Below are 23,804 nucleotides of genomic sequence, written 5' to 3'. Positions count from 1 at the left end.
TTGCAGTTATTCAATATTATTCAGAGTTAAATAAGTGCTCCAAGTATACAGTAAATGGAGGATACTCTATCCACAGCCACAGAATGCTTCTGCTGGGAAAGTTTTGAGAAGTTTTTGCCTATTTATAACCTCATCTTCACAATGTACGGCTTTAAATCAAAGATACTACTCATTTAAATCCACTAAATCTGTTACATATGAAACCAGTACCTGATCAGCAAGTTTCAGAAGTTCTGATATTAACCTGAATGTTTTGCCATAGTGCTGTTCCTCTGGAATGAGGACATCAGCTGCTGAGTTCAGACACTGCTAGAAGAGGTAGCATGAGAGCAGCTGTTGCTGAACAACTATTTTGTCTCTACATGAAGTATGAATATTCCTCCCCTCCCCCAAATAATACCTGAACTATTCTACCACAAACAAGGTCTCACAAAGACAGAACACCACAAATGATAAACCAGTTCAGGTAAAACAGCTGAAGAAAGCATCTATCTGCATACAAATACTAACCAATAAGCATGTGTGCAGGTGTCTGCAGAAGAATTGTACTGCTCTAACCAGTGTGGTAGAGCATCTTCAGAAGGTACCTGGAGAAGTAATTCAAAGCAGAATTAGTAAGACTGATAAGTAAAACACATCAAGACTATAATAGAACAAATCCAATTTGTTCATTATTATGAGAAAATGGGGAGCACCAGTGGTGAAAAAGGTACAGTATTCTATAATTCCAAGAATATTCAATCAAAATGCAGTCTTGAAGGATAAACAAAATACTTAACACAGTAGAATCTCAGGAAGAATCGTGGAATTTCAGAGTTTTCCAGTAATTAACCTAATTTAAGTTTCACTTCAAAAAACAATTAACATCAAGAAGTTGTTTTTAAACAGAAGCTAGGTATATGACCAGCCTCTAACCAAAATAATCCACTGCAGTATTTAAGAAAAAAAACACAAACTCATTAACAGTAAGCAACTGAAGCATCAGAATCATTCCTTAGAATACACCATACGTAGCTGCTTATTCAAGAACATGCCTGTACACCTTACAGAGAAGTAAGGCTTTTCCTTGCCAGCCCTGAAAAAACAACTCATTTTATATTACCACAATACAAATTACTTGTATTCAGAAAGCTTTGGATATAGCAATACTGAAAGCCATACTTGCAAAACCTCAGATACAGGCTGTGCTATGGAAAAACAATCCATATCTTTGATTTGACGCAACTGTATACAAACATCAGAGAAAAAAAGAAAACTCTTTTTTAAGTTTGAAACTAGCATCATTTTAATAGTTACCTTCTTATATTTCTTTTTCAGGTCTGCACATGTTTCTAGTTTGAGTTGTTTCCCAGTATTTGGTCTGTATACTAAAAAAAGCTTCTTTTTAGGATTCACTTCCTTCACAAGAATAGCAGTTTTCTTGTTATTTCTTATCTGGAAAAAAAATAAGTTTCAACATGCTGACAAGCCCTACGTTAAACAAGTCCATACTGTGTTCTTAGCCACACTTGATAATAGCGTATGCTCAATAAATAACAACTTTAACGAGTATCACTATATCAAGTTTTCCTTATAGTGAAGGCACCTGGCTTTCTTGATGAAGGTTTTAAATGAAAGCTCCTCACTTAGGCTCACAGTTCTATCCGCAAATACCCAGAACTATTAAAAATGAGTGCTTCATACTTAAAGAGTTTGAAAAAAACTTAACATGATTCTTGAAGTAAAATTAAAAGCATTCTGAATAAACTGAACAGTGATTGACTTGAACATTACATTTTTCAAACTAGACAGCTTATTTGGTTAGCCCCAAAACAGACTTCTCTGAACATACTCATAGACACAAGCAAAGGATCTTACCTGTAGTGATAAATAAAACCCATCGTCTGGACCTGTCTGTTCTGCCCAGAGCTTAGTTGCTTCATCCCAAGACATTCCTCTCTCTACGCTGATCTAGAAGAAAGCCACACAGGGGCATTTGAAAAGGAACAGGCATTCGAACAGTTACAGAAATGGGAACTAAAGGACCACAGAACCTACTATCACCCAGTGAAAGGCACGGAACCCCTCACTCAATGCAAGCTTAGCTCATCACAGTATTTTAAGAACTTGCTTTTCAGTAAGTTTTACTAGTTCATACCAAAGAGGGGGAAAAAAAGGAAAAAAACTTACTGTGTATAATTCTACATGTCCAGAGGTAGAATATCCGGGAGTTAAAAACTTCTTAACATCTGCCTTCCTTACTTTCTCGTCCCCAGAGCCCAAATCTTAAACGGAAGGAACAGCGTTATTCCTCTTATCTTTTCTTACCTCATTGCAAGAACATTGAGATGTTGAGTACTCACCTAAGATGCCCATATCATATCTTCCATTCTTTTTAGCATTTTGAATAACAGCATTTAACGTGTCAGAAAAGTACTGGAATAAAGCATTCTGCTGATGTACTTCCATACCAAGAATTCTATTCAGAAATTTTCCTATATTGTTATAATCTAAGAATAAGAAATACATACATCAGGTCAACAAAGACTAAATTTAACGACAACAAGCTTTCAATGAATATTCAAAGCATCTCAAAAGGACTACTTAAATCCATTCTTTCAGAAATGAAGAAAACATTCAGAAATTCTTCAAAGAAGTTTTGTGTTTTTTTTTTTTTAAAGATAGTTACGAATTCAGTTCTGCTGTTAGGAATCCACTATCGTAATATGAGCATACAGGTGATTTTTCACCTGTAGGCTAAAAACAAATACCTTTATCAAGCGTTAGAATTCCAGATCTGTCTTCTACATTTATCAAGCCTACACCAATCAATCCTTGACGAACATCTAGGGGGAAAAAAAAGTTAGATCACAGCTGCTTTGACATCTAAAAATAAACCAATGACGTAACAACTTGTTTAATCAACCTTGTTTCAAGATTGAATCCCAAAACTTCGATACCGCCAAATACATCGCTTGCAATTACTACGTAATATATTGATAAGTAAGACAGAACTTCGCCTTCCGTCCTTTCAGAAAGCACAAGTAAGGAAAACTACTAATGACATTATACATGAACCCACAGGAGAACAAGATACTTTAACTTTGACCATTATCTGTTATAAAAGAGCTGTACTTAATACTTTGGCCAACCTGATACAGAACATGCGTTATATTGATTGAGAGAGTTCACTTATCTTGTTTCATATGTGAACTTCAACATTCAGCAAAAATACATAGGAATAAAATCCAGTGAGAACCAGCTGATCGGTTCAAAGAGCAACAATATTTTCTAGCTCTAGAAATACCTGCATTTTCTGCATTCTGCAGAATGACCAAAACCAAGTAATTAAATCCAGTGGATTAAAATTACCTTTGAAGAAGTCTCCAGGAAAATCAGGTGGCGGAGAGACCATTGGGGAGTCTAAATTCACAATGGATTTCATAACAATCTCTAAAGCATTCCTGCCATACTGCATAAGAAAAAAAGTTGTTTTAACAACATGATTCAGTGTTTGTGCCTCAGCTCCAAGCATACACGGGTTAAAACAAGCATTTCTGATTCACGACAAAACTTTTCACTCTTTATTAGCTTTTCAGTTATAAGTTACACTACATAACAGCCCAGTGTTAATTTCTAATTACAATTGCCAAATTAATCTTTTAATTTTAAATGAAAAGACATCATTCACTTCTGACCTGGATTGTTAGCAGATGCAGAGAAGTAACTTACATGCGTATTTCTGCTCTATGTTTTCTGGCTATTTGTAAAGCCACGATCTTAATTCTATTTCAAGAAGAGGCCTTTCATCAGAAAGTAGTAGTTAAAAGTATAAAATGCTTCACATGAGATGGAAGAGATCCTTCCTCAACAGGTCATTTGTGGAATAAGCACCACAGCATGAACTTTCAAACAAAAATAGAACTGTCACCTTGTTGTCAAAATTGAATCTGCTGAGGTCTCGAGTTTCTGTAGCCCGTCTGTCACCATGGGTGAGGGCTCCCTGTTAAGACACACCTTTGTGATTAGAACAAATTAAGGAAACAATAACTTAAGCTCTATTTTCTCAAAAGAAGGATCAGATTTCTTGGAAGGATCAGATCTTACCAAGCTTTCCAGTCTTTTTGCAACTATGGATGCAAATCTTTGCTCTCCAGCCAACTCAGAAATTAGGAATACATACTCTGGAGCAGTCACTTGGTTGGACCTGTGAGTCCTTCCTGGATAGTTAAATAGAATCACATATATTAAATAAATTCCACTTCAATGAACATTTGAATTGTTGAGAATTAAGAAAATAGTTTAATCCTACTGAAAATCAGCTTCTGCTGTAATACAACCAATGGAAAGCAGTACAAAAAATAGAGTTTTGGTAACTTCATAAAGAGATTTGATATATGCAAAACAAACTAAGCTGTGGTGTAAATTTGTTCACTAGGTTTCTTTCAAAGCTTTTGAGACTATTAGCTATGACTATTAATGAAGGTGATTCTGCCCCAGGTGAAGGAGATTGGAAGGGTTCCTTAAGAGGCCACTTAGTCATTCTTCACATGAATTAACTGTAAATTTAGCATTACTGAATCTGCTAGGAGAAAGATACAAGAAAAGCTATTTACCAAACTGCTGTATTGCTCTATCCGCACTCCATGGCAACTCCAGAGTCATGTGAACTCTCCGCCTCTGATTCTTAGCTCTACGGTCTGCTTGCAGTGAGATACCAGAGCTGGCAGCCTCCGAGATTATGGCAATGTTCTTTTATTAAAAAAAGAAGATATTTAGTAATAAAGCCGAGATCAAGTTTCAGTTTTCAGTTTCTAAGAAAAAAATGATGTTAGAATTACTAACATGTCTGGAATAGTATCACTGTCATTTGGTCTTAGTATCTCAAGAAGGGAAAGAGGAGAGGGAAAGAAAAGTCTGGTTCTCTATCAGTTAGAAATGCTAACAATTTTTTTTTGAGAAAGTGTTTTTCACTTTCTGGCAACACCTTTCTATGCAAATGAAAAAAGGCAGTTGTTACAGTCTTGCCATTCTAAAGGACACATTTCTCTGATGAGAAGAGAAAGAAAAGAGAAGGGAGAGAGGGAGACCTGTTCAACAGCAAGCAACAGAAAAGAATTACAAAAAGTTGTGGCTAATACCGCATATGGAAGAACACGTGGCCATTTTGGTATCTGCATTTGACTTGAAAGAATTTAAGCTCTTGGACTGTGTGCAAGTCACTTACAGGAACATGAATATTTCCCCTCGAGTGTAATAACAGATCTCAGAAGTTCCACGCAACAGCTACATTTACTTGATTTGCCCTCTTGTGGTAGCATACCCAAGTGAATCATTTATGGTGTTTGTTTTTTCCTCCTCCTTTTATCAGCTCCAATTCTATTATTTTAGTCATTATTTCCTTTCAGAGTACAATTTAAAGGACAAAAGCTATTGCTCTTTCCAGCATTACTTCTCCATCTATGTTAAGGTTAACAAACTCCCACCCATTCTCATTGAAACTTCTTCTCCCCCTATTGCACCAAGTCAACCTAGTTTTTCCCCCTCTCAACTGTTTTCTCTTTGTAGCAGAAGTACACGTTAATCCAGATGAAGGAAGCTGGAAGACATGGAAGGTTTATCTGCTTTTTAAACACATGCTGTTTCAACAAGACTAGTTTAAGGGTGCTAGCTTTCCAACTGGCACATTTGTACATGCCTCCTAGGAACAGGCCTCCATGCCCACCCAAACAAGAGCCTGACCTATGAAGAATGCTGTAGCCACATATTAGATAGGACTACTCATCACACTGGTTTGAAAAACAGAATGCACAGCACTGAATAGGAAATGCTTTCTAGCTGGTACTTATCGTACTTAAAGTCACTTACAGTGAGATAAAAGTAGACTGAAATATTCAAGTTGTTGCTCTATGTGACTGACTCATCTAGCAAGTTCTTCTAAATCGTATTTAAGAGCTACCTTATCTCCATCCATGAACCTCTGCTTTTCTGTGATGTTCAGAATTTCAACAGGCACATCAAGTTCAGATCTTGACTCATAAGATATGCTGCCATCATCATTGCTCACAACTCTCCCTTTGCGGCCTGTCATCTTTAAAAACAAAAAGGGAACAAACTCATTATGGTAATACCAAAATTATTACATGACCCAAACTTCAAGCAGTGATGCTATTTATTCATATACCAACCTTAAAACACAAATTACTGATTCTGAAATTTACCAAGTACAATACTCCAAGCACAAAGCTACCTTTGAGAACCTGCATTATATTTTTTGCTTGATGTCATTATCTGCTATGTGGAACACTTATTCAGAGGTGGCTCAGGGAATCAAAAGTACAACAAGAACATACCTATGAAGAAACATATACTATACCACTGTCCATAGCAGAGTTGTTAGTCATCAAATAATTCTACAGACTACTGTTGAAGTTATGTCTTAAAATGAAGAGTCTAATGCCTGTCAGAAGTGAAGAAAAGCTCTCACATACTAACATACTAGCTTGCTATTTTTACTCCTGACAACAGCAACTGGGGACATATAAAAATGCTCACAACTCCAGAGGACTCCAAAGGTACTAAGAAAATGAGCTAAAATGGTAGCTGAGATTGTCAATGATTTTAACAGCGTCTTTTAAATCATGATGATGTTTCTATCTGAAAGGGACAGGTAGCTTAGAGACATGTTCCTAAGATTTTTGAGAAAGAGATATGATCGCTCATCTGACTTTTCACAAATTTGGTTTTATTATACAGGTTCTTAATCTTTATTGCTCGTATGTACCAGCTTCAAACTGACAACAGCTAGTTTGAACTATATACCGCTATTAAGAGAAACAGAAACTAGTGTTATTTATCTAATAAGAAACCACTACCAATCTCAGAAATAACCTGTTCATCCATCAGAACTCTTCCCTGTATTCCAGTAAAATCTTCAAGTTTCTCCTTCACGCAGGGGCATTCAGCAAAAATAGGTTATATTCTCATACCCGTGAGATGTCTAAAACTGATGAACAACTTCTCTTTTCAGATACTTAGGCAATACATAATCTTGGATGACAACAGTGATTTACTGCTGCCAGATCAGTAACATACAGCTGCAGTAGAAAAAACACTATTTTCTCTGAACGTAAACATCAGCCTACCTCTGCAACATTTTCAGGACCACCCAGTTCATCTATAAGCTCATCCAGTGTATTAGGTGGAAGATCTTCAGCCAGCTTTTCCAGTTTATCAAGCAGTTCTTTCTTCATTTGTTGGGCCCTTTCAACAGCATCCTGACTTGTTACAAAGCTGCTGTTTGCGTTACTGTTTGCTGAAAATTAAGAGGAAAACCTTTGATTAGAATTTCACTGCTGAATTGCTAAGGTGAACCAAACAAGTGAATTCCAAAGAAATTTATTCTTACCTGATGTGTTGGTGCTAGAAGTAGTGGTACCAACAGTGGAAGTAAAACAGCTAGGTCGTTTTGAGCCAAGACCAGAAGCTAATAAGGCACTTTGTATAGAATCTGGGTCTATACTTTTCTTCTTTTTCTTGTCTTTATTTTTTTTATGCTCTTTTCTAATTAGCCAGGGATCTAGGATTAAATGAAATATTTTCAAAAAGTTTACAAGAATTTAACAAAAAAATGCATCCCTTCCTTTGAAAACCAATGTTCTCATTACAAAAGGTGACTTACAGAAGCCTGAACTTTAGTGTGTAAAAATCTGCCGAAGAGATGCAGATCACTCTAGAACTAATTCCTGTCCCAGTAGGATTTAACTACACACTTATCATTCACAATCGTATTTTTGGGTCACTGAAATATTTAAGGCTTTACGCTTACTATCTGTAAGTACAGATACCTGCTTCATGAAGCACTTAAACTGCCTTACCATCTTCATCATCTTCACTGGATTCATCTCTGAATGGGTTGAAGTCGTCATCATCTCCAGAACTCAAAAATCTGAGGCTCTCATTGTCACTTTCTTCATTGTCTGAAGCATCAGACTCACTTTCACTCTCATCAGAGCTGCTACCTGCAAGGCCACCTGTTTTACGAGCTTTTTTGGCTTCTCTGCTTACTTCTTCACCTAGTTCCATCACCACCCCAGGACAAAAAGGTAAAAAAGTTAGTTTAGACCTTGTAGTCTACTTTTGACATTTGTTTTCACCGCCACTATGTACAAACTGAAAAAATATTCAACATTAAAAACAAAATTGTTTAAAATAAATTTAAGTTTTTCCAGTAAGCCCTCCCCCCAACACTTTTAAAATCACTTTTTTTTTTTTTGGTAAAAGTATCACCAGCCTGTGGAAAGACGGTACCAGGCTTCTCTTTTCTTAGTCATGAGAACAAGGAAGCAGTTATTTGCTTGACTGCATCAGGAAGTGGTCTGATATACAAGCTGCTTTGGGACACAATCCCACACTAGTTATCAGCCCAATTTTTGAATGAAGTAATAACTAAAATTTACAGACTATTATTTTGGCAGCAGTTTTAAATCTATTAACAGAAATTTGTAACAAAAGTCTTAGAGACCTGTAATACACGCTCTTTCATGAATATTGGTACTGATGCTTACATTCCCATAATTTATTTTTTCCCCTCAGAGTTCACTTTACAGCAGTTGTAAAACTGCTATTTTCACTTTGATATTAGTGTAGCAACTCAAGCGTTACCTTTCCGTTTCTTTATTTTGTTCTCCTTGCAAGGGCTGTCTCTGGGTGAATTGTTGTTGCTTTGAGCAGTCAAGTCAATTCCCAACAAGCTAAACAGTTTCTTCCTGTCAGGAGCTGGAAAGTGCTTTTCAATAAGAGACTGGAATACTCCTCTGTTTAAGGAAAAGAAAGTTCAGTCCAATTTGCATTCATCTAAAGTAGAAACTTGTAACATTTGAACAGCTTGACTTCTGTGAAGAATTATTCCTCGTGAATGCAATTACAGATGCACCCTGTATAATTATCACCCATGTTACTGTGTTTGTCACCCTCTAAAAAACAGTGGTAGGAGACATTTACTTTACAGCACTGTTACTTTTAACTCATTAAATTGGATTTTGGTGTCAAGTGTTATTGCTACTGACATTTTCTTACTGCTCAACGTTTAAATGATAGATTAACTTAAATTATTAAGATCTTCAGCAAGGTAGTCTCAGGGTTGGATCTGGCTCATCTGATAAAAAGTTTTTCTGTAAATGCAGCATGCGCTTGACACATCTACCCTCCCTCCCACTTTGAGGTAGAACAGTACCAGCTGTTCCACCTGAAAACATCATTTAACATGGCATCAGCAGAACCAGGAACTAAAGAACAACTCATATAAGTAATCCTGTCAGACTTCACATACAGGCAGCTTAAGCACAAATTGCTACATGTATTCCAGTTTTCCAGTCACTTTGCTAAAGCGCAGTCCTGACAAACATCATATCTTACTTTGCTGTAGAAACAAAGTCATTCAGTTCACCACCACCTTCCTCCAAAGCTTCTAGCGTCCTTGCTTCTCCTGTTGACTGCAGGCCAATAACAACACACTAAAAGACAAATTAACACAAGGTACATGTTTCAATACCAGAGAGTACAAAAGCATGTTGCTACCATGCCTTTTAGAATATTTGTTATAAACAAAAATATTTAGAGGTAAGTCTTCATCAACTTACTTTCCCATTTTTGATTTCTTCCCGAGCTAGCTGCACCACCCTCTTCACTTTAGATGCTATGCAAAGGTACTTGAAAAACCTCTGATGAGCTGACCAAAATTGACCCCACATAGACTTTTTCATTCGTTGTTCTGCATCAATAAGATCAGCCGCTTGTTGAAACCTTTCTCTAGCGCTGACCCACTGAAAAAGAGAATGTTAATTGCTTTGTGTCACATTTCAAGGCTATATAGATACATTCTGTAGTATCCAAATAAAGACAGAAGAGAAGTGTAAAGTTAGGATACTATGGGACTGCAAGTCAAGAAACTCCTTGTACATCAAAGCTCACAAAAAGAAAAGTTATGGCTCAGTAAAGTGAAAATGTAATTACTTTCATAATGAAAAGCAGATATTTACATTACTGCCAATGCAAATACACAGTTTTTTCTAATTATCTACTTTCTCCATTAATATATTCAGGCTGAGAAAGCCAAGAGAACTGCCCATAATTAGGCATAAGCAACAACCAAAAAAAGAAAACTACTGCTTTCACATTTACAATGTTTTGTTATACCCTTTAAAACTTGTCTAAGACAAGAATGTTAAAGTAAGACTTCTGCATGCTTTTAAGTAAGCTTTGGATACGAGTCTAATGACTTTTAAACAACTTCATAAAGTAAAATGCTGTTTTGAAGTTGATGTTATAGCTGTCAAAGAACAATTTTAATTATTGTAGCTATGCAACACGAATACTGAGTCATGCTTAAGCATTTATTCAGCAGGTAAAGACCCTGTTCATTTTAAGCTATATCCAAGGAACAATTAAGTCGTGTCAGGAAGTTCAGATTCCCTATTAGGAAAAAAGTTCTTCACTGAGAGGATGGCAAAGCACTGGAACAAACATCCCAGGCAGGAAGGAGATCATGGCTCTAAGCCTGTGTTCAAGAAGCATCTGGACAACACTCTTACATATATGGCTTAACTCTTACGTTGAGCTATGTAGAGTCAGGAGTTGGGCTCTATGATGGGTCCTTTCCAACTCAGGATATTCTCATTCTAATATTTTTCCTAATACAGTGGTGATGCTGTACAAGAATGTGTACAAATGAATGTGTTTTGTGGACAACGTTAAGAACAAGAGATAACCAGCCAAGAAATAAACAAAAACATTAAAGGCAACGACAGCTTTACCAATTTAGACTTGATCCACTGCACATGTAAAACTACTGTCCTGCACTGTTTAACTACAAGCACAGCTCTACCATACTGCTTCTGTGAAGAAGTGTGTGCAGTCTGTCTAGTGCTTTTGCAGCTTGTTTTCAGCTCAGTTGCCTAAAGAGGGAGGACTGCAGCAACTATAACCAGCAGGAGAACAGCGTAATCTAAGGCAACAGTGACTAAGGTCTCTGAAGCGCTGCTAGAGGGCTGTGAATCTGTCAGATACTGGAAGATGCACCCTAAACTACAGCTTTTATGACTCCAAACAAGAACTAGCAGCTTTTGCCAAAGTCTTAAATGCCAGTCTTTAAGCACCACTAAGATGGTACAAGTAGATGCCATTCCTGTCTCTCAACAAGCAACAGGACTATACTTTATTTCAGAAGCATTTAAGTTTAATGCAAGTAACTTCAACCTCTCAGAACTCAAGACAGAACCAAATTTAAAGAAGCGTTCTTACCAGTTTCACAGATTTATTGTACATTTTAACATATTCCTGTGAAAGCAGAACTTCATCAATTTTGAAAGTTACACCTGAAAAACTCAACTGTCTAGCTATGTACATTCCTCTCAGTTTCATATCCATAGCAACTATTTCCATGGCACCAACACCTCTAAAATAAAACAAAAAGTGAATGTTAGCATTTTCAAGAGCAATGATTTGTTAAAAACACAAAACAAAATTCAAGTTCTTTACAAATAAATAGCATGCTTACATATGTGGAGGAATGTTTTCAAAATCATTAGGAGTGTTTAACTAAACAATACTAATAAAGAAGGTCTTGAAATCTAGCCTCCACATAAAACTACATCCCTGCTCCATGAGTACTACATGTACTCCAACAGGTATAAAAAACTCAGATAGCTACTTTTTCCCCAAAAATGACCCAGCATGCATTAGGATATCAACTTATTAACCGTAAGCGAACAAAGAAGTTGGTCCAAACATATAACAGAATCTTTTATTGCAATTTTATGAACTCCAATGAGGACTTAAAGTAATGGATACAAACTATATTAAGTTATTCAGATTTATGCTGGTATGAAAATAATTAAGTTACCTAGTAACTTAAGTTCTCTTTAACAGAAACACACCTTCAGCAATACCTCAAGAGCACTGAAGTCAATTGCAAAGCTAAGCTACTCACAAGCTCAGGCCTGTAATTTCATTATTGCTCATTTGATGCATACTCAGTAATAAAGCAGAGACTACACTTGCACAGTCTAGAAAAAGCATGCATCATGTAGATGGTATGTGAGAAGATGCATACTAAGCCCTATTGTAGCATTCTGAAGTGTTCAAAAATCCTTGTCAAGTAGGCAAAACAGAATATATTAAAATGCTCACCTACCAAAGAATGCAGCAGTGGCATTATCTCCCGACCTTGCACATTTAGTTTTCTTTGAAAGGTCTGAAATACGAAGTACCTTTCAACAGCACACGTCATTTCTCTGAACTGGGTTCTTATACCAGAAAGCATAAGAACAAGACTTCTTACTGTTAAGCTGCCTAAGCTGAGCGCATAAACATTAGAGGGCTTTTGCATATAGGGAGACGCTGACTATACTGAGTGTACTCAGTATATACAGTGTGTTTTCATGATTAGCAACAAAACATTTTCACCTCATACCACCACCCATGTTTTGATAGGGCTATTCTCCTAGCCAGCTTCTAAAGCTCTCAAAATCTTCTGCACGTAAGGGAAGCATCTCATCTTTCACCACGTAAGATAAATTACATTTTTGCTAGATTTAGAAGCTAGAGGCAGAAAGTCCTCAGTGACAGGATGAGTTTGGGGAGGACTCTGTGTGAGCAAAGACAAAGGAACTGGAAAGCACATTCAATCACAACCATATGTGTTCTTGCTATAGCTCTTCAAATTATTACCTTCTTTCGACAGCCTGAATAAAGTCACTGAATTCCCTAAATGGAGTTCCTTCACCCCATATTCCAAGACGGTTCATGTATGCCATATTTCTTGGCTCAGATGCACCTAGGAGAAGAACACACTTTGTACCAGTGCCAGTAAAAGCATAGACATTTAACGCGAACCAAGTAGTACATACCTGTGGCACTAGCATAAACAACCCTAGCTTTTGGAAGTTTATTTTGAAGTTCCAGTACAGCCAGACCTGTTTTTGTCGGTTTTGATGAACCAACAGGACACAGATTCTTGGCTTTATGACACTCATCAAATACAATCTGAACCATAATTAAGGAAAAGGTTTGCTCCACTGATTTTTTTGTGTGAACTGAGAGTTAAGAAGAGAAAACAAGAAAGTCTACTAATTAGAGATAGGTTACAACAGTAAATTGCACTTTTTACTAGTCACATTTAACAATTAAAACTTTAGGAAAAAATATTCAGCTAGTATTTAATAACACAACTACCCATACTCTTCAGAATTGGATCTGTTAGTGTCGTCGATACTCCCAGACAAAAACACTTAATATATTGGAGAAAGGGAATGTGTAAGCTTAAGATTCTTAAATACCATTTTAATTTTGTGTTCTTTATAGAAAATACAAAAGCTCATCTCTTGTACAAGAGTTGTGTGGTAACAATATGACAGTCGTAGACTGCCATGAAGTTTGTAAGACTTCAAGTCTACTGTCAAAGCATGAATGCAATTCATTATTGTGTGACAGTACTGTGAGAAAGAACAAATACAAAAGTACCAGAAAATAAAAACATGGGATTGTCTTTAAGGATGTGCGCTCAAACAATAGCTTTGTTACAACCAACTCCAGATAAAGGATACGACTCCATCAAAGTCTTCACCACACCAGTGAAGAAGCTGCTTTAATCTGGTTTTGTATTTACCACCAGACTGACTTTCACCAATAAGAGAGGAATACGTGGCAAAAATGACACCCTTCTTCACGCTTCCATTGTGTTTGGAAGAAATCTTCCCATACTTGAACTGCCACAGAGATAAGAAAAATTATTCAAGGGATTCCTCCTCAGGACCATCTACCACCATATGACTACGGCATGCTGGTGTTCTTAACCTTATGGTTTGTATACTTTGAAACCCCTGGACCCTACATCGCGCTTGGGGTATATCTGGCTTATGGGAAGTTGGTTAAGAGGTTTTACAGCACTCTGCTTAAACATATACTTAAGAAAGACTAGATCTGAGGCCTCGAAGATTAACAGCCAAGTTCTTCAACTTGACGATTTCCTTAACTTAAAGACAATTAACATTTTTGTTCCAATGCATTCCTTAAAGCTAGAGAGTGTATTTATGGCTGCTACTATAACTGACAATTTCTAGAAGCTTTACTGTATTTTAGAAAAAAGCAAAAATACTAACTCAAAAGGAATTTTAAGTTCAGACAGTGAACTCAACCAGTAATCACACTTCACAATTTATGTAAGTGGCTAATCCTAAGCAGACAGCACAGAAAATAACTTCACACGCTGCTGCCGCTTTAATACATTCTGAGAAAGTCTATTATACAATAATTATACACAAAGCGTACTACATACAAACTCTGCACTGGTGGGGTAAAAATGAAAAAGTGCTACAAAGTCTAAATGATTTAAGGATTATTTCAACTTCTAGAAGACACTCTACTAGTAGTATCAGTAGTGGTTTGAAGAATAATGTTTAAAAGTCGCATGCTAAGATTTAATCCTACAAGGGGCCTATTTACATGATTATCTTAAAGCACTGCATGGCTCTCACAAGATTAAGGCCTGTCAAACAAGACCTAGACAGCAGTTTTATTGAAATTAGTACGTTCTTGCTCTTAAAACAGTTAACACGCACAACTTGTCACACAAGCGTACCTAAAGTTTTGCCTCAACTGTACATAGTAAAAAGTTTCCACACCTTGTTTAATGAATGAACCAAAATGTTTTTTGCTCCAATATCTCTCAAATCTCTTTCAGCATCATATTTCAGATCATTCGACACGCTAAACCTGAAGATATAAAAAAGCATTTAAGTTACAGCAGTTCAAAAAGCAGTTGCTAAAACATTTCTCAGAAGAGATTACACTGAATTTAAGTGCTATAGTTACTACAGTGTCTGCTCTAACAAGTCCTTACACACTTACCAGACTGCTCTTTTTCTGCCTAACAAGTAATTTTCATAGATTATCCCAGCTATGGTCCTTCCTTTTCCTACACCAGCACCATCACCTATCAAGAATCCAGCTCTGTCTCCATTGGGCAGGAATGTTTCATGTTGCTGTAGGAGAAAACAAAAACTTGTACTCATTCTCCAAAACACATCACTGCGGATTGTCATAAATAAGCCAACATAAGAAACATCCTATCGGATGAGACCAGTGGTCCACCCCACCAAGCAGTTTCTGACAGCATGAAGAGGTTTTATTGAGAGAGCGTATATGAGCTTGACTGCTCTACATGGTCCTGATCCCTGCCTCCTTTCCTCAGCACCTGGAACTGCTGTAAAGGATGTGCATCTGTCTAGTCCTTTTAGCAGCCACTAATAGATCATTTTTTTAAACCCTTCAATACAGTCACTGCTTACTGTGTAAAGATTCTCTTATCAGTTTCACCAAGCTCCCATTTGTGCCCTTTTTGTGGGATCTGATGAACAGTTCCACTGCCTTCTTGATTATGTTATATTATATATATGTTATGTTATATTAAATCTTGATTTTCATCCCCTTTTATTCTTCCCTCTTCTCCAGCCTTAGGCCTACCCTTTAAGTATCTTTTCAGGAAGCAACTTCTTCCTACGACCATTTTAGTTGTCCTCTAACCTTCACTACCTTCCTGATTTACAGAGAGCTGCATAGCCAGTATCAGACATGTGCTCACTGAAGTTTTCAATACAGCAGTAAAACACACAAAAGAGACGTAACATCTAGCATACCTGGGCTGCATAAGTGATCGCTTCAAGTTGCAAAGCTGACAACCAGCCATTATCAATTGTTTCTTCTGATATCGATGTCTGGTACCACACATCAGGAGGAGTTACACTGGATAACGAGCTGGTTTCCACTACCGGGTCAGGATGACGTAGACCAATTTTTACTGGTTGGAAAAGTAAGGGGAGGAAGGAAGAGGATGAGAACATCATAAACAGATCTGTTGCTACAGAAAAGGTTGGTTTATTTACTAAAACAAACTGCAGTTGACCACTGCAAAGGTTGAACTCAAGAAATACACTTCAATGTTTACTCAAGTCTAAGTTGCTTTAAATTATCACATACAAAGGAATACATCAACCTGGGTTTACATAACTGCAATTCTTAACTGTTTCTCTTTTAACCACCTTCCCCCAATTTTAATTAGGCTGTATAAAAGCTCGTTGTATAGAAAATTAAAAATATTTATGTACTCGATATGTTTGAAACTGCCCTGAACTTTGCCTTCTCCAAAAAATAGAGGCAGCCTCAAATGTCAGAATCACAAAAGCAACATTCTTCTAACTATTTATACAGGGCTGTTTTTAAGTAGTACAAGAAGAGAAAAGATTTAGAACAGACATGGTTTAATTACTGACAGATATCATCTCTGACAATAAAAATTAACCATTTAGCTGCAAACCCCACACAATTTTTTTTGCTTTACTTTTAGAGCTGATCATCAAGCAACTAGTAAATAAGATTAGGCCTTTTTGTCCCTAATTACAATAAAGAGGGGAAAGGAGAAAAGAGAGGAGATGGCAATTAACAGCTGTAAGAGATTTGCTTCCTTTTTAGAAGAACAAAAAGGCAATTCTAAGAAATAAAAGTCAGGAACAATACAGGAAGAAAGCACTTAGGGTAAACTTCGCACTGAAAGACTCAAAATGGATTTTAAGGATAGTAGTGACCACTCAAACTTTTTATAAGAAATTCCTCTGCTGAGGCAGAAAACTTAAAGGTAAAAAACCCGATTTCAGTTCAACTCTATTTATGAAACAGGCACTGCTTGATGAACTCCTTTCCTATTAAAGGAACATTACCTTCCAAAACTAAGTGCTATAGAAGAAAAAAATCCTAGGAAAAAAACACCATAAATTCAGATTTTTTCTTCATTCAGATAGAAACCTAAAGGACTTATGGTGTATGCTATTCACTCTTCTATAGGTGCTAAAAGATATCAAAACATTTCAGCATTTTAATGCAATTAAGCTTTAGGTCATACATTTTATTGGCATGTACTCAGCGTAAGTTTCTGCGTGGCCCATTTCTTCTTCATCTTCTTCCTCAGGTTCCTCCTCCTCTTTCACTGCTGGCACTTTCTAGAATAGAGGAATATCTGCATTAGAGTACTAATAATGTGCTGTTTGACTATGTCCTGAAAATTAAACTGAGAAACGTAATGAACATAAACTTGCACTTGACTGTTTTCTTAGCACATGTAATAGAGCAGCTGGGCAAACTACAGAAGGAAATGTACATCTCTTAAGCTCTGAAGAAATCTTCAAACACAACGTCATGGAGCTTCCTCTCCCTTACAGAGGGAATCACTACTACAGCATTTTAAGTCCAAGCTATGACTTAAAGAAAGCAACAAGTTAAAAACCTAACTTTCAGGTACTCCCATGAAGTCTCTTCTAGTTGCACATTCATTGCACAATTTCACACCTTCAGGGAACAGTCACGATAATAACCACAGTTATATCCAGTATTCTCCCAAACTTGACAGTTATCCATTTTTACTGTGATTTTGGTTAATGTAAATATACTAATATTTTAAAACACTCTCTAGACAACAACTCGAAGTCTTTCACAATTAATATTTAATATTTCAAAATTTGCCCAAAGAAATTTTTTGTGCCAGTTACTGAGGAGCACTGCTCATCACAAACTTCAACCCAATTCCATCAGTGATGATGATGAAACTCTAAAATACGTTCTGGTGCTGTAAACATCTATTAAAATTTAAGGCTATTGAATGATACTCTTATATCTTAAATATCTTAAAAAGATACTTTATATCTTAAATCAAACCACCCAAAACATCAGTCATGCTAGAGAAAGTCTCCTAGTTTTCTTGTTGCTAGTTACACAGAGATACTTTAAAAGAAAAAGGTCTTAAAAACACACAGCAAGTGAGGTGTTTATCAGCTGTAACTGGAGCACATCCTTTCGCGTCCACACAGCGAGGTCCTGTTAAAGATAACTTCAAGAAGTTGCCATTTAGTATGCAGGCTGCCTGGTCTACACAGCTGTTAGTTTTAGTCATCTAATCAAGTACGCTTAGTGGAGAAGCAAACCTTTTGAAGAAACAGATGCACTCAGTACAATTCTACCACAACAGGCAAATACAAGTAACCACCGAAACCAGTCACAGTTGGCTGGGGCCGATAAAATATAAACTCATTTAGCAGATTAACTACTTGTACTACTTACCATAGTAGGTGAAAAACTTCTCATTTTAATATCATTTATCCATATTCTTGCTACCTCTTTTGTGGAAGCCTCCTTCTTCACTGCACCATTGCTTAGATCAGCTACAAAAAAAAAAGAAAAAACACCCGCTGTGTTTTACAGGAATTCCCTCTAAACGCTGACTCAGATTTCAACACTTCTCTTCCAGCTCATTAACAGAGAAGGACACTACTGTTCAGTAGGACACAGGTGCTTCATAATGCTATCAATATTTGTGTCCAAAAATAACGTGTCTGAGCACACAAGGAGTTAAGTCCCACTACTACTTAAAATTTCCCATGCAATACCATCACATCTGACACAGGCGTGCATTAGTTTCAAAATAAAAAAAGAGACCTTCACCAAATCTAGACATAGTGTTTAGAAGCACTCCACCTTGTGAACCTCGGGAGTTTAACAACAAACCAGAAAGCCCCGTGTTTCAACAGAAATGAACATACCTGGTTTGGTGGCATTTACTACCTTAGGAACTACAATTACGTCTAAAAAAAAGAAAACCAACTTTGGTCTCAATTGTTTAGAGTTTATAACAGGATCCTTCAAGATGGAGATTTACTAACTTGCCTGTCCTCACCCACATTTGGAATCAACTAGCAATAGGGCTCAGTACAGAATTAAAAGAAATTCATGCAAGGATACATGTAAAACAATTAAAGGAGCTGTCAAGCTTCCATGAGGTCAATAGTCAATACATATATTAGATTTCATGCAACTGACCCTAGAAAACAATTAAAACAATTGCACAGAAAGCATTTGCCTCAGAGAGGCTGTATAATTTTTTTTTTTTTTTTTTTTTTTACAATCTAGAACTTCTGCTGCCTGAGTTGTATGAAAAGACCACGCTTCCTTCCACAAGCTTCTCTGCCCCGAGTTTTCTACAAGTACTTACCAATTTTTTTAATTATTTTTGAATAATAACGAAAAAGGTCCAAAACCACAAGCACATAAATAAGACTAGAAATGTGGTTCTAAAAGTTGTGTCTCCTTACTTGAGGAGATGCATATTCAACTACTTTCTGCAGCTGTGCCATTACACCACCTATTGGGTCTTGATAATTCCTTATTATTTACATGCTTCTGTTAGCTTTCATTTAGTACAAAGAGGTAAGTCGGAGATCCTATAAAACTCTTTCCTGTTCTCCCTCACTGCTTTTCCTGCCTCCCACCCCTCAACTTCAGTTGGTTTTTCAAGTTCAATTTTTGTCAACCACTTCAGAACAACGAGCAAGGAGGAACATTCTTGTTTCCATCCTAACAGCTGGCTTCGTTTAGAGCGCATTCTACCTGCATATGAAAAAAAGGCGTACTTTCAACTCTGCCTATAAAAATCATTTATTTCAGAGACAATGATAAAATAGTAACACAGAAGAAGTCTGTGTACCTCTCAGGAAAAACAGCAATAGAGATATTTTCAAACTCAAGTAGCCCAACCTTACCTCATGCTAAAAGCAGAATAACTCAAAAAAATGAAACCAGTACATTTCATGCAATACTTTAGACATCAAATTGCAATTTAAAAATACATATGCATGCAGTTTTTCCCCTTTTAAGCTAATCATGCAAGTTAACTACATGTTAGAAATAGCATACAAGAAAAGACTATGAAAGGTATCACAAGGTGAAGATTTAGAGCACAGTAACAAAATACTTCTGGCTCATAACACCATCTTTAAGCGGTAACATGGAAGCAAAAAGTTTTCAGCACTTTTTTTTTTTTTTTTTTAAAACACAACAGGTCTGATGCTTCCCATGAAATATACAGGACTACCACGGTTCTCCTTTCTTGGGAGATACTTCAGAGAAACACCGTATGATAGGAGTACTACAGATCTTTTTTGGAAGATGCAAGGGAACAAGCCCATCTGTCATAGTTCCACAGCAAACATACAGCAGAACAAGAACTCATAGGCTCAAGAAAGCTACACCATCAACTTCAGTAATGCCCACAAATTAATTTTACGAATTTGCCAGCTGCATTTTAAAACATCATCTTCCTCATTCCTTATGGTAAACTGAAGGCATAACTTTCTTAAAGCCTGTTATTTTGTATTACTTCACCCCAAATTCTAACACTATTAGAGTTTGAACAGAATTTATAAGGTTTCTGCACACTTTCATTCTACTGTGACATTCCAAAAATCAACCAAAATATAAGATGCACAAATATCTTCACACGAGATTATTTTACCATTTATCCAAAATCCTGTAATTATGAATAAAGAAGAACACTCACTTGCTGCTGTTGCTACTGGTTGGGCAATGTTAGGAGGTGGCTTCAATTTCATTAGTTCATTAAGACTATTATTCTTCAGAAGATCTTTCAGCTGAATCTGGTCCTTCGAAGGTGCAGTGGTCAAGGCATTCCGTACTGCTGGTGCTGCAACTGAGGGTCGAGTAGTTGTGCTGGTCTGAATGATTTTTGCTACAGTAATAGTCTGCCTTGTGGTTGTAACAGGTGTTGTTTTTGTCATCACTATTGTAGTCCCCAAAGTTGGAAGCTGATTTATTTGATTCAGCACAAAGGTTGTGGTGGATGGTGGTTGCTACCAACAAAGAACCAGGGAGATTTTTCAGACGGCAGTGAAAAAAGCAGACTATTAGCCTTTCAGCTAGAACACAAGAGTCACCATTTACGAACTCTGTTAATAAGAATTGCCTTGTGGTACAACAGGCTGAGCACAAAGTGTCTTTCAAAACATCTACCACTATATTGCTGTTCATGTTTTCGCATTTTTTTTTTTTTAAAGGCAAGGTAAAGTAAATAAATAGGATGAAGGATTAAAAGGCACAAAACATAACTTCCATGGGTATAGAAACTCTAAACTGAAAAAAATTTCCAACATACAAACTATCTCCATAGTTGTGGAAGTAAATAACTTGAATTACTTCAAGTACTTGGTGCAACCTTTCAGACACACTGCAGGTCTGCCTTTTATATTCTCCCTTCAGGTGCAACTACCACACTTGTGGTGCTCAGAATTATCTGCAGTCACAAAAGGTGATGCATAGTTCAGGTACAGGATTCAAGTTCCCAAAGCTTTCATATAGCCAGAATATGCATGCAGGGGGAGTTAAAGGCACATTGGACACCCCAAAACGTTTTTCTGCATGCTGCTTGTCCTCTTTGGTGCTCCTTGTCACGAAAATCCTATCAACCCATGGGTCTGTTCAGCTTTCACAGGCTCAAAATACACAATACTGATATGATGGCTAACTGGCATGTTACGGTCCCACGTCTTTTGTGACATTTCACTAACGTACACATACAAAACCCTGAAGTTCTTACCCGAACATTTAATAAGGCTGGAGTCGATACAGTCTCTGGTTCTTGTTTCACAGCAGCTGTGGCCTCAGTTTCCAAGCCTAGCTCTAATGCACTAAGTGGCACTGACTGCAGAGGGAAGAAAGAAAGAATCACTAGGTACTGGTATTAGCAGGAAATCAAATTCAAGTCTGAACACCCACCCACAAAATGAAAGTTAATAGGGAAGTCCTTAACTGAGCTTATTAACAAAGGCTGCACTGAAAACAAAGGTCATCAAGTGGTTATTTCCATCCAGAAAAGTTGAAGACCATTAGTTAACTGCAGAGAAAACGTTATTAGGTTCGTGACGTCACTGACATCTTATAGGAAGCAGCCAGAGTCCAGTGATATTAAGAGTGCGCACATTTTAAGGGAGAGCAAGACGACTCCAGTAATGCAGAGTTCTCTATGGACACATGACAGTACTTCCCCATTTAACATAATGAAACCAGGCAAGTTAAATATATGACTATACTGACCTAAATAGCGTGTTTCAGATTGCGTTAGTATAAAGTTTAAAATGAATTAATAAGTCATTTTCCAATCTCAGCACTATGAAGCAATAAATTTATGAAAATTCCACATTCTTTGAACATTTGCTATGGACCCTCCCTCCTCTCCCAATACATCAAGTACAAGCTCTTATGTCCTCTAGCAAACAACAATGCTCTTGTTTTAACCTGCTGAACAGCTGGAGTTGGAGCTGGATTTGCAAGAACCACGTCCGGAGAGTCAATATCAAATAGATCATTTGGACTGATTCCACTCTCACTCAAAGCAGCAAGCAACAGATCTTGTCCTGGCTCCACCATCTCTAAAAAATTAAGATCATAAACGCAAGTTACATTTAATTGTGACTTACTGTGCATGTGCACACACATTTAAAGTTTCCTTCCCTAGACTTAAGAACACATGCAGTGCAGTCACCTGCACACATAGTTTCACTTTCTGTATTTGCTCCGGCTCTTTTGTTCATTTCAAAAAAATATTCTACAAATCTTCTCAATATGCCCAAACTTAGAAGCAGGTAGGAAAAAAGTTTGCTACGCAGAATGCCATGACGCTCATTAACTTACAGAAAAAAGATGGCCTTTTTAGTCTTCATCACACTACATTTTTAAGCATGACAAGAAATATCAAGTGGCAGAAGTGGCGAGACTATTATACTAATGATGCGTCTGTCAGTAAAGCACACCGCATGAGGGAAGCACAATTAAAATTCATTTAGTTTATCTTGTAACAACAATTTAGCGATAAAAAGCTTGTAAGGGAAGCTTTTATTTCTTGCGTACCGTTTCATTAGGTAGTAATTCATTCATGGGAGAAATTTTGTTTTGCATAGGGGAAAGAACAAATGTTCCATATAGCAGTACGTTAGCTACACATTAAATAGGACACCAGCATCAGGTCACAGGCTCCTTCACGTGTAGGACAAGCAAAATTAATTCCAAAAAGCTACGCTAGGCAGTGTATAAACTTCTGAAAAAGCCAAATGCTGTTCAAGACAGATGTGTTTTGCTCTCCTAAGGAAGTCCTAAGAGAAAAACTGAACTTCACTCGTTACCTCAGCTGTTGCTTACATATTCCGAAATACACCTTAAGCAGAAATTCATCTCACTTGCTTTCCGCACCACCACCACCCCCCATTGGTAACAAAACAGAAAACTAACAAAGCTGAACGCATACTTTGAAGCAGATAAGAACACAAAAACATTTGCCATTTCAAACACATTCACAGATGAAGCAGCATTCAGTCGCTTATCCTTCTCTACGGGTACACTAAGCCACAGCCAGCTGGTCGGTCACACACATTACCTAGCACGTTTGGCAGAACAGGTAATTCTTGTAGTAAATAAAGCCTCGGGCATTTAATTCTTGTTCTTCCTAGCTCTAGGATGCCCAATAATAGGGAGAGACCTTCTTCTAGTGGACCAACTCTCAGACGGTGGCACCGCAGCTGAAGGAGTGGACATATGGTACAGGGACAAAGGGGAAGATGTACTTTTAAGCCTCAAAGACTGTTCTGTCCAGAAGAATACCAAAGCAACAAAATCGGTGGAGCTCCTACTAACCCAACGCAATCCCATTAAAGGCCATTTGCTATGTCAGAACTATACTCTGACCTTTTTTTCCCTAAGAAAAATAAGGCACTTGAGGTGATCAGCTAAGTTGGCAGAACGGCCTACTTTGTAGTTTATTGGCACGGCAGATCTGAAGATAGCGAGCAGACAAGTTACGTGTCAGCTCCTTCAGAGGATGTCACCTCCCACGAGTCCATCTCCTGGAGTCCTGAATGGGTCAATAAAAGCGAGTAAAA

The 23,804-nt window shown here is 37.2% G+C and overlaps 1 protein-coding gene across 3 annotated transcripts in view; it reads right to left on the bottom strand.

Annotated features, from left to right (window-relative positions):
- SBNO1 (strawberry notch homolog 1) overlaps positions 1 to 23,804 on the bottom strand; it is a 35,819-nt gene that overhangs the window by 7,376 nt on the left and 4,639 nt on the right. For 2 of the 3 annotated variants that reach the window (XM_040576606.1, XM_040576605.1), the window contains exons 2-31: positions 22,168 to 22,301; positions 21,470 to 21,574; positions 20,417 to 20,726; positions 18,624 to 18,665; positions 18,145 to 18,245; positions 16,934 to 17,030; positions 15,675 to 15,835; positions 14,887 to 15,020; positions 14,661 to 14,751; positions 13,584 to 13,745; positions 12,888 to 13,023; positions 12,709 to 12,814; positions 11,281 to 11,434; positions 9,621 to 9,803; positions 9,397 to 9,494; positions 8,644 to 8,795; positions 7,857 to 8,054; positions 7,388 to 7,558; positions 7,125 to 7,294; positions 5,939 to 6,070; positions 4,596 to 4,731; positions 4,087 to 4,199; positions 3,911 to 3,982; positions 3,352 to 3,451; positions 2,751 to 2,825; positions 2,343 to 2,489; positions 2,170 to 2,264; positions 1,858 to 1,950; positions 1,297 to 1,434; positions 511 to 587 (exon numbers count right to left, since the gene is read on the bottom strand). In XM_040576606.1, the coding sequence (XP_040432540.1) occupies positions 511 to 587; positions 1,297 to 1,434; positions 1,858 to 1,950; positions 2,170 to 2,264; positions 2,343 to 2,489; positions 2,751 to 2,825; positions 3,352 to 3,451; positions 3,911 to 3,982; positions 4,087 to 4,199; positions 4,596 to 4,731; positions 5,939 to 6,070; positions 7,125 to 7,294; positions 7,388 to 7,558; positions 7,857 to 8,054; positions 8,644 to 8,795; positions 9,397 to 9,494; positions 9,621 to 9,803; positions 11,281 to 11,434; positions 12,709 to 12,814; positions 12,888 to 13,023; positions 13,584 to 13,745; positions 14,661 to 14,751; positions 14,887 to 15,020; positions 15,675 to 15,835; positions 16,934 to 17,030; positions 18,145 to 18,245; positions 18,624 to 18,665; positions 20,417 to 20,726; positions 21,470 to 21,574; positions 22,168 to 22,299 (3,881 nt within the window). In that variant the 5' untranslated portion in view covers positions 22,300 to 22,301. The remainder of the gene's footprint in view (positions 1 to 510; positions 588 to 1,296; positions 1,435 to 1,857; positions 1,951 to 2,169; positions 2,265 to 2,342; positions 2,490 to 2,750; positions 2,826 to 3,351; positions 3,452 to 3,910; positions 3,983 to 4,086; positions 4,200 to 4,595; positions 4,732 to 5,938; positions 6,071 to 7,124; positions 7,295 to 7,387; positions 7,559 to 7,856; positions 8,055 to 8,643; positions 8,796 to 9,396; positions 9,495 to 9,620; positions 9,804 to 11,280; positions 11,435 to 12,708; positions 12,815 to 12,887; positions 13,024 to 13,583; positions 13,746 to 14,660; positions 14,752 to 14,886; positions 15,021 to 15,674; positions 15,836 to 16,933; positions 17,031 to 18,144; positions 18,246 to 18,623; positions 18,666 to 20,416; positions 20,727 to 21,469; positions 21,575 to 22,167; positions 22,302 to 23,804) is intronic. The other variant, XM_040576607.1, reaches the window with a different exon arrangement.

The sequence above is a fragment of the Cygnus olor genome, chromosome 17 (assembly GCF_009769625.2).
Source record: "Cygnus olor isolate bCygOlo1 chromosome 17, bCygOlo1.pri.v2, whole genome shotgun sequence".
NCBI lineage: Eukaryota > Metazoa > Chordata > Aves > Anseriformes > Anatidae > Cygnus > Cygnus olor.
Note: the sequence above shows the minus strand (reverse complement) of the source record. Positions and strands in the feature narration are given on the sequence as shown.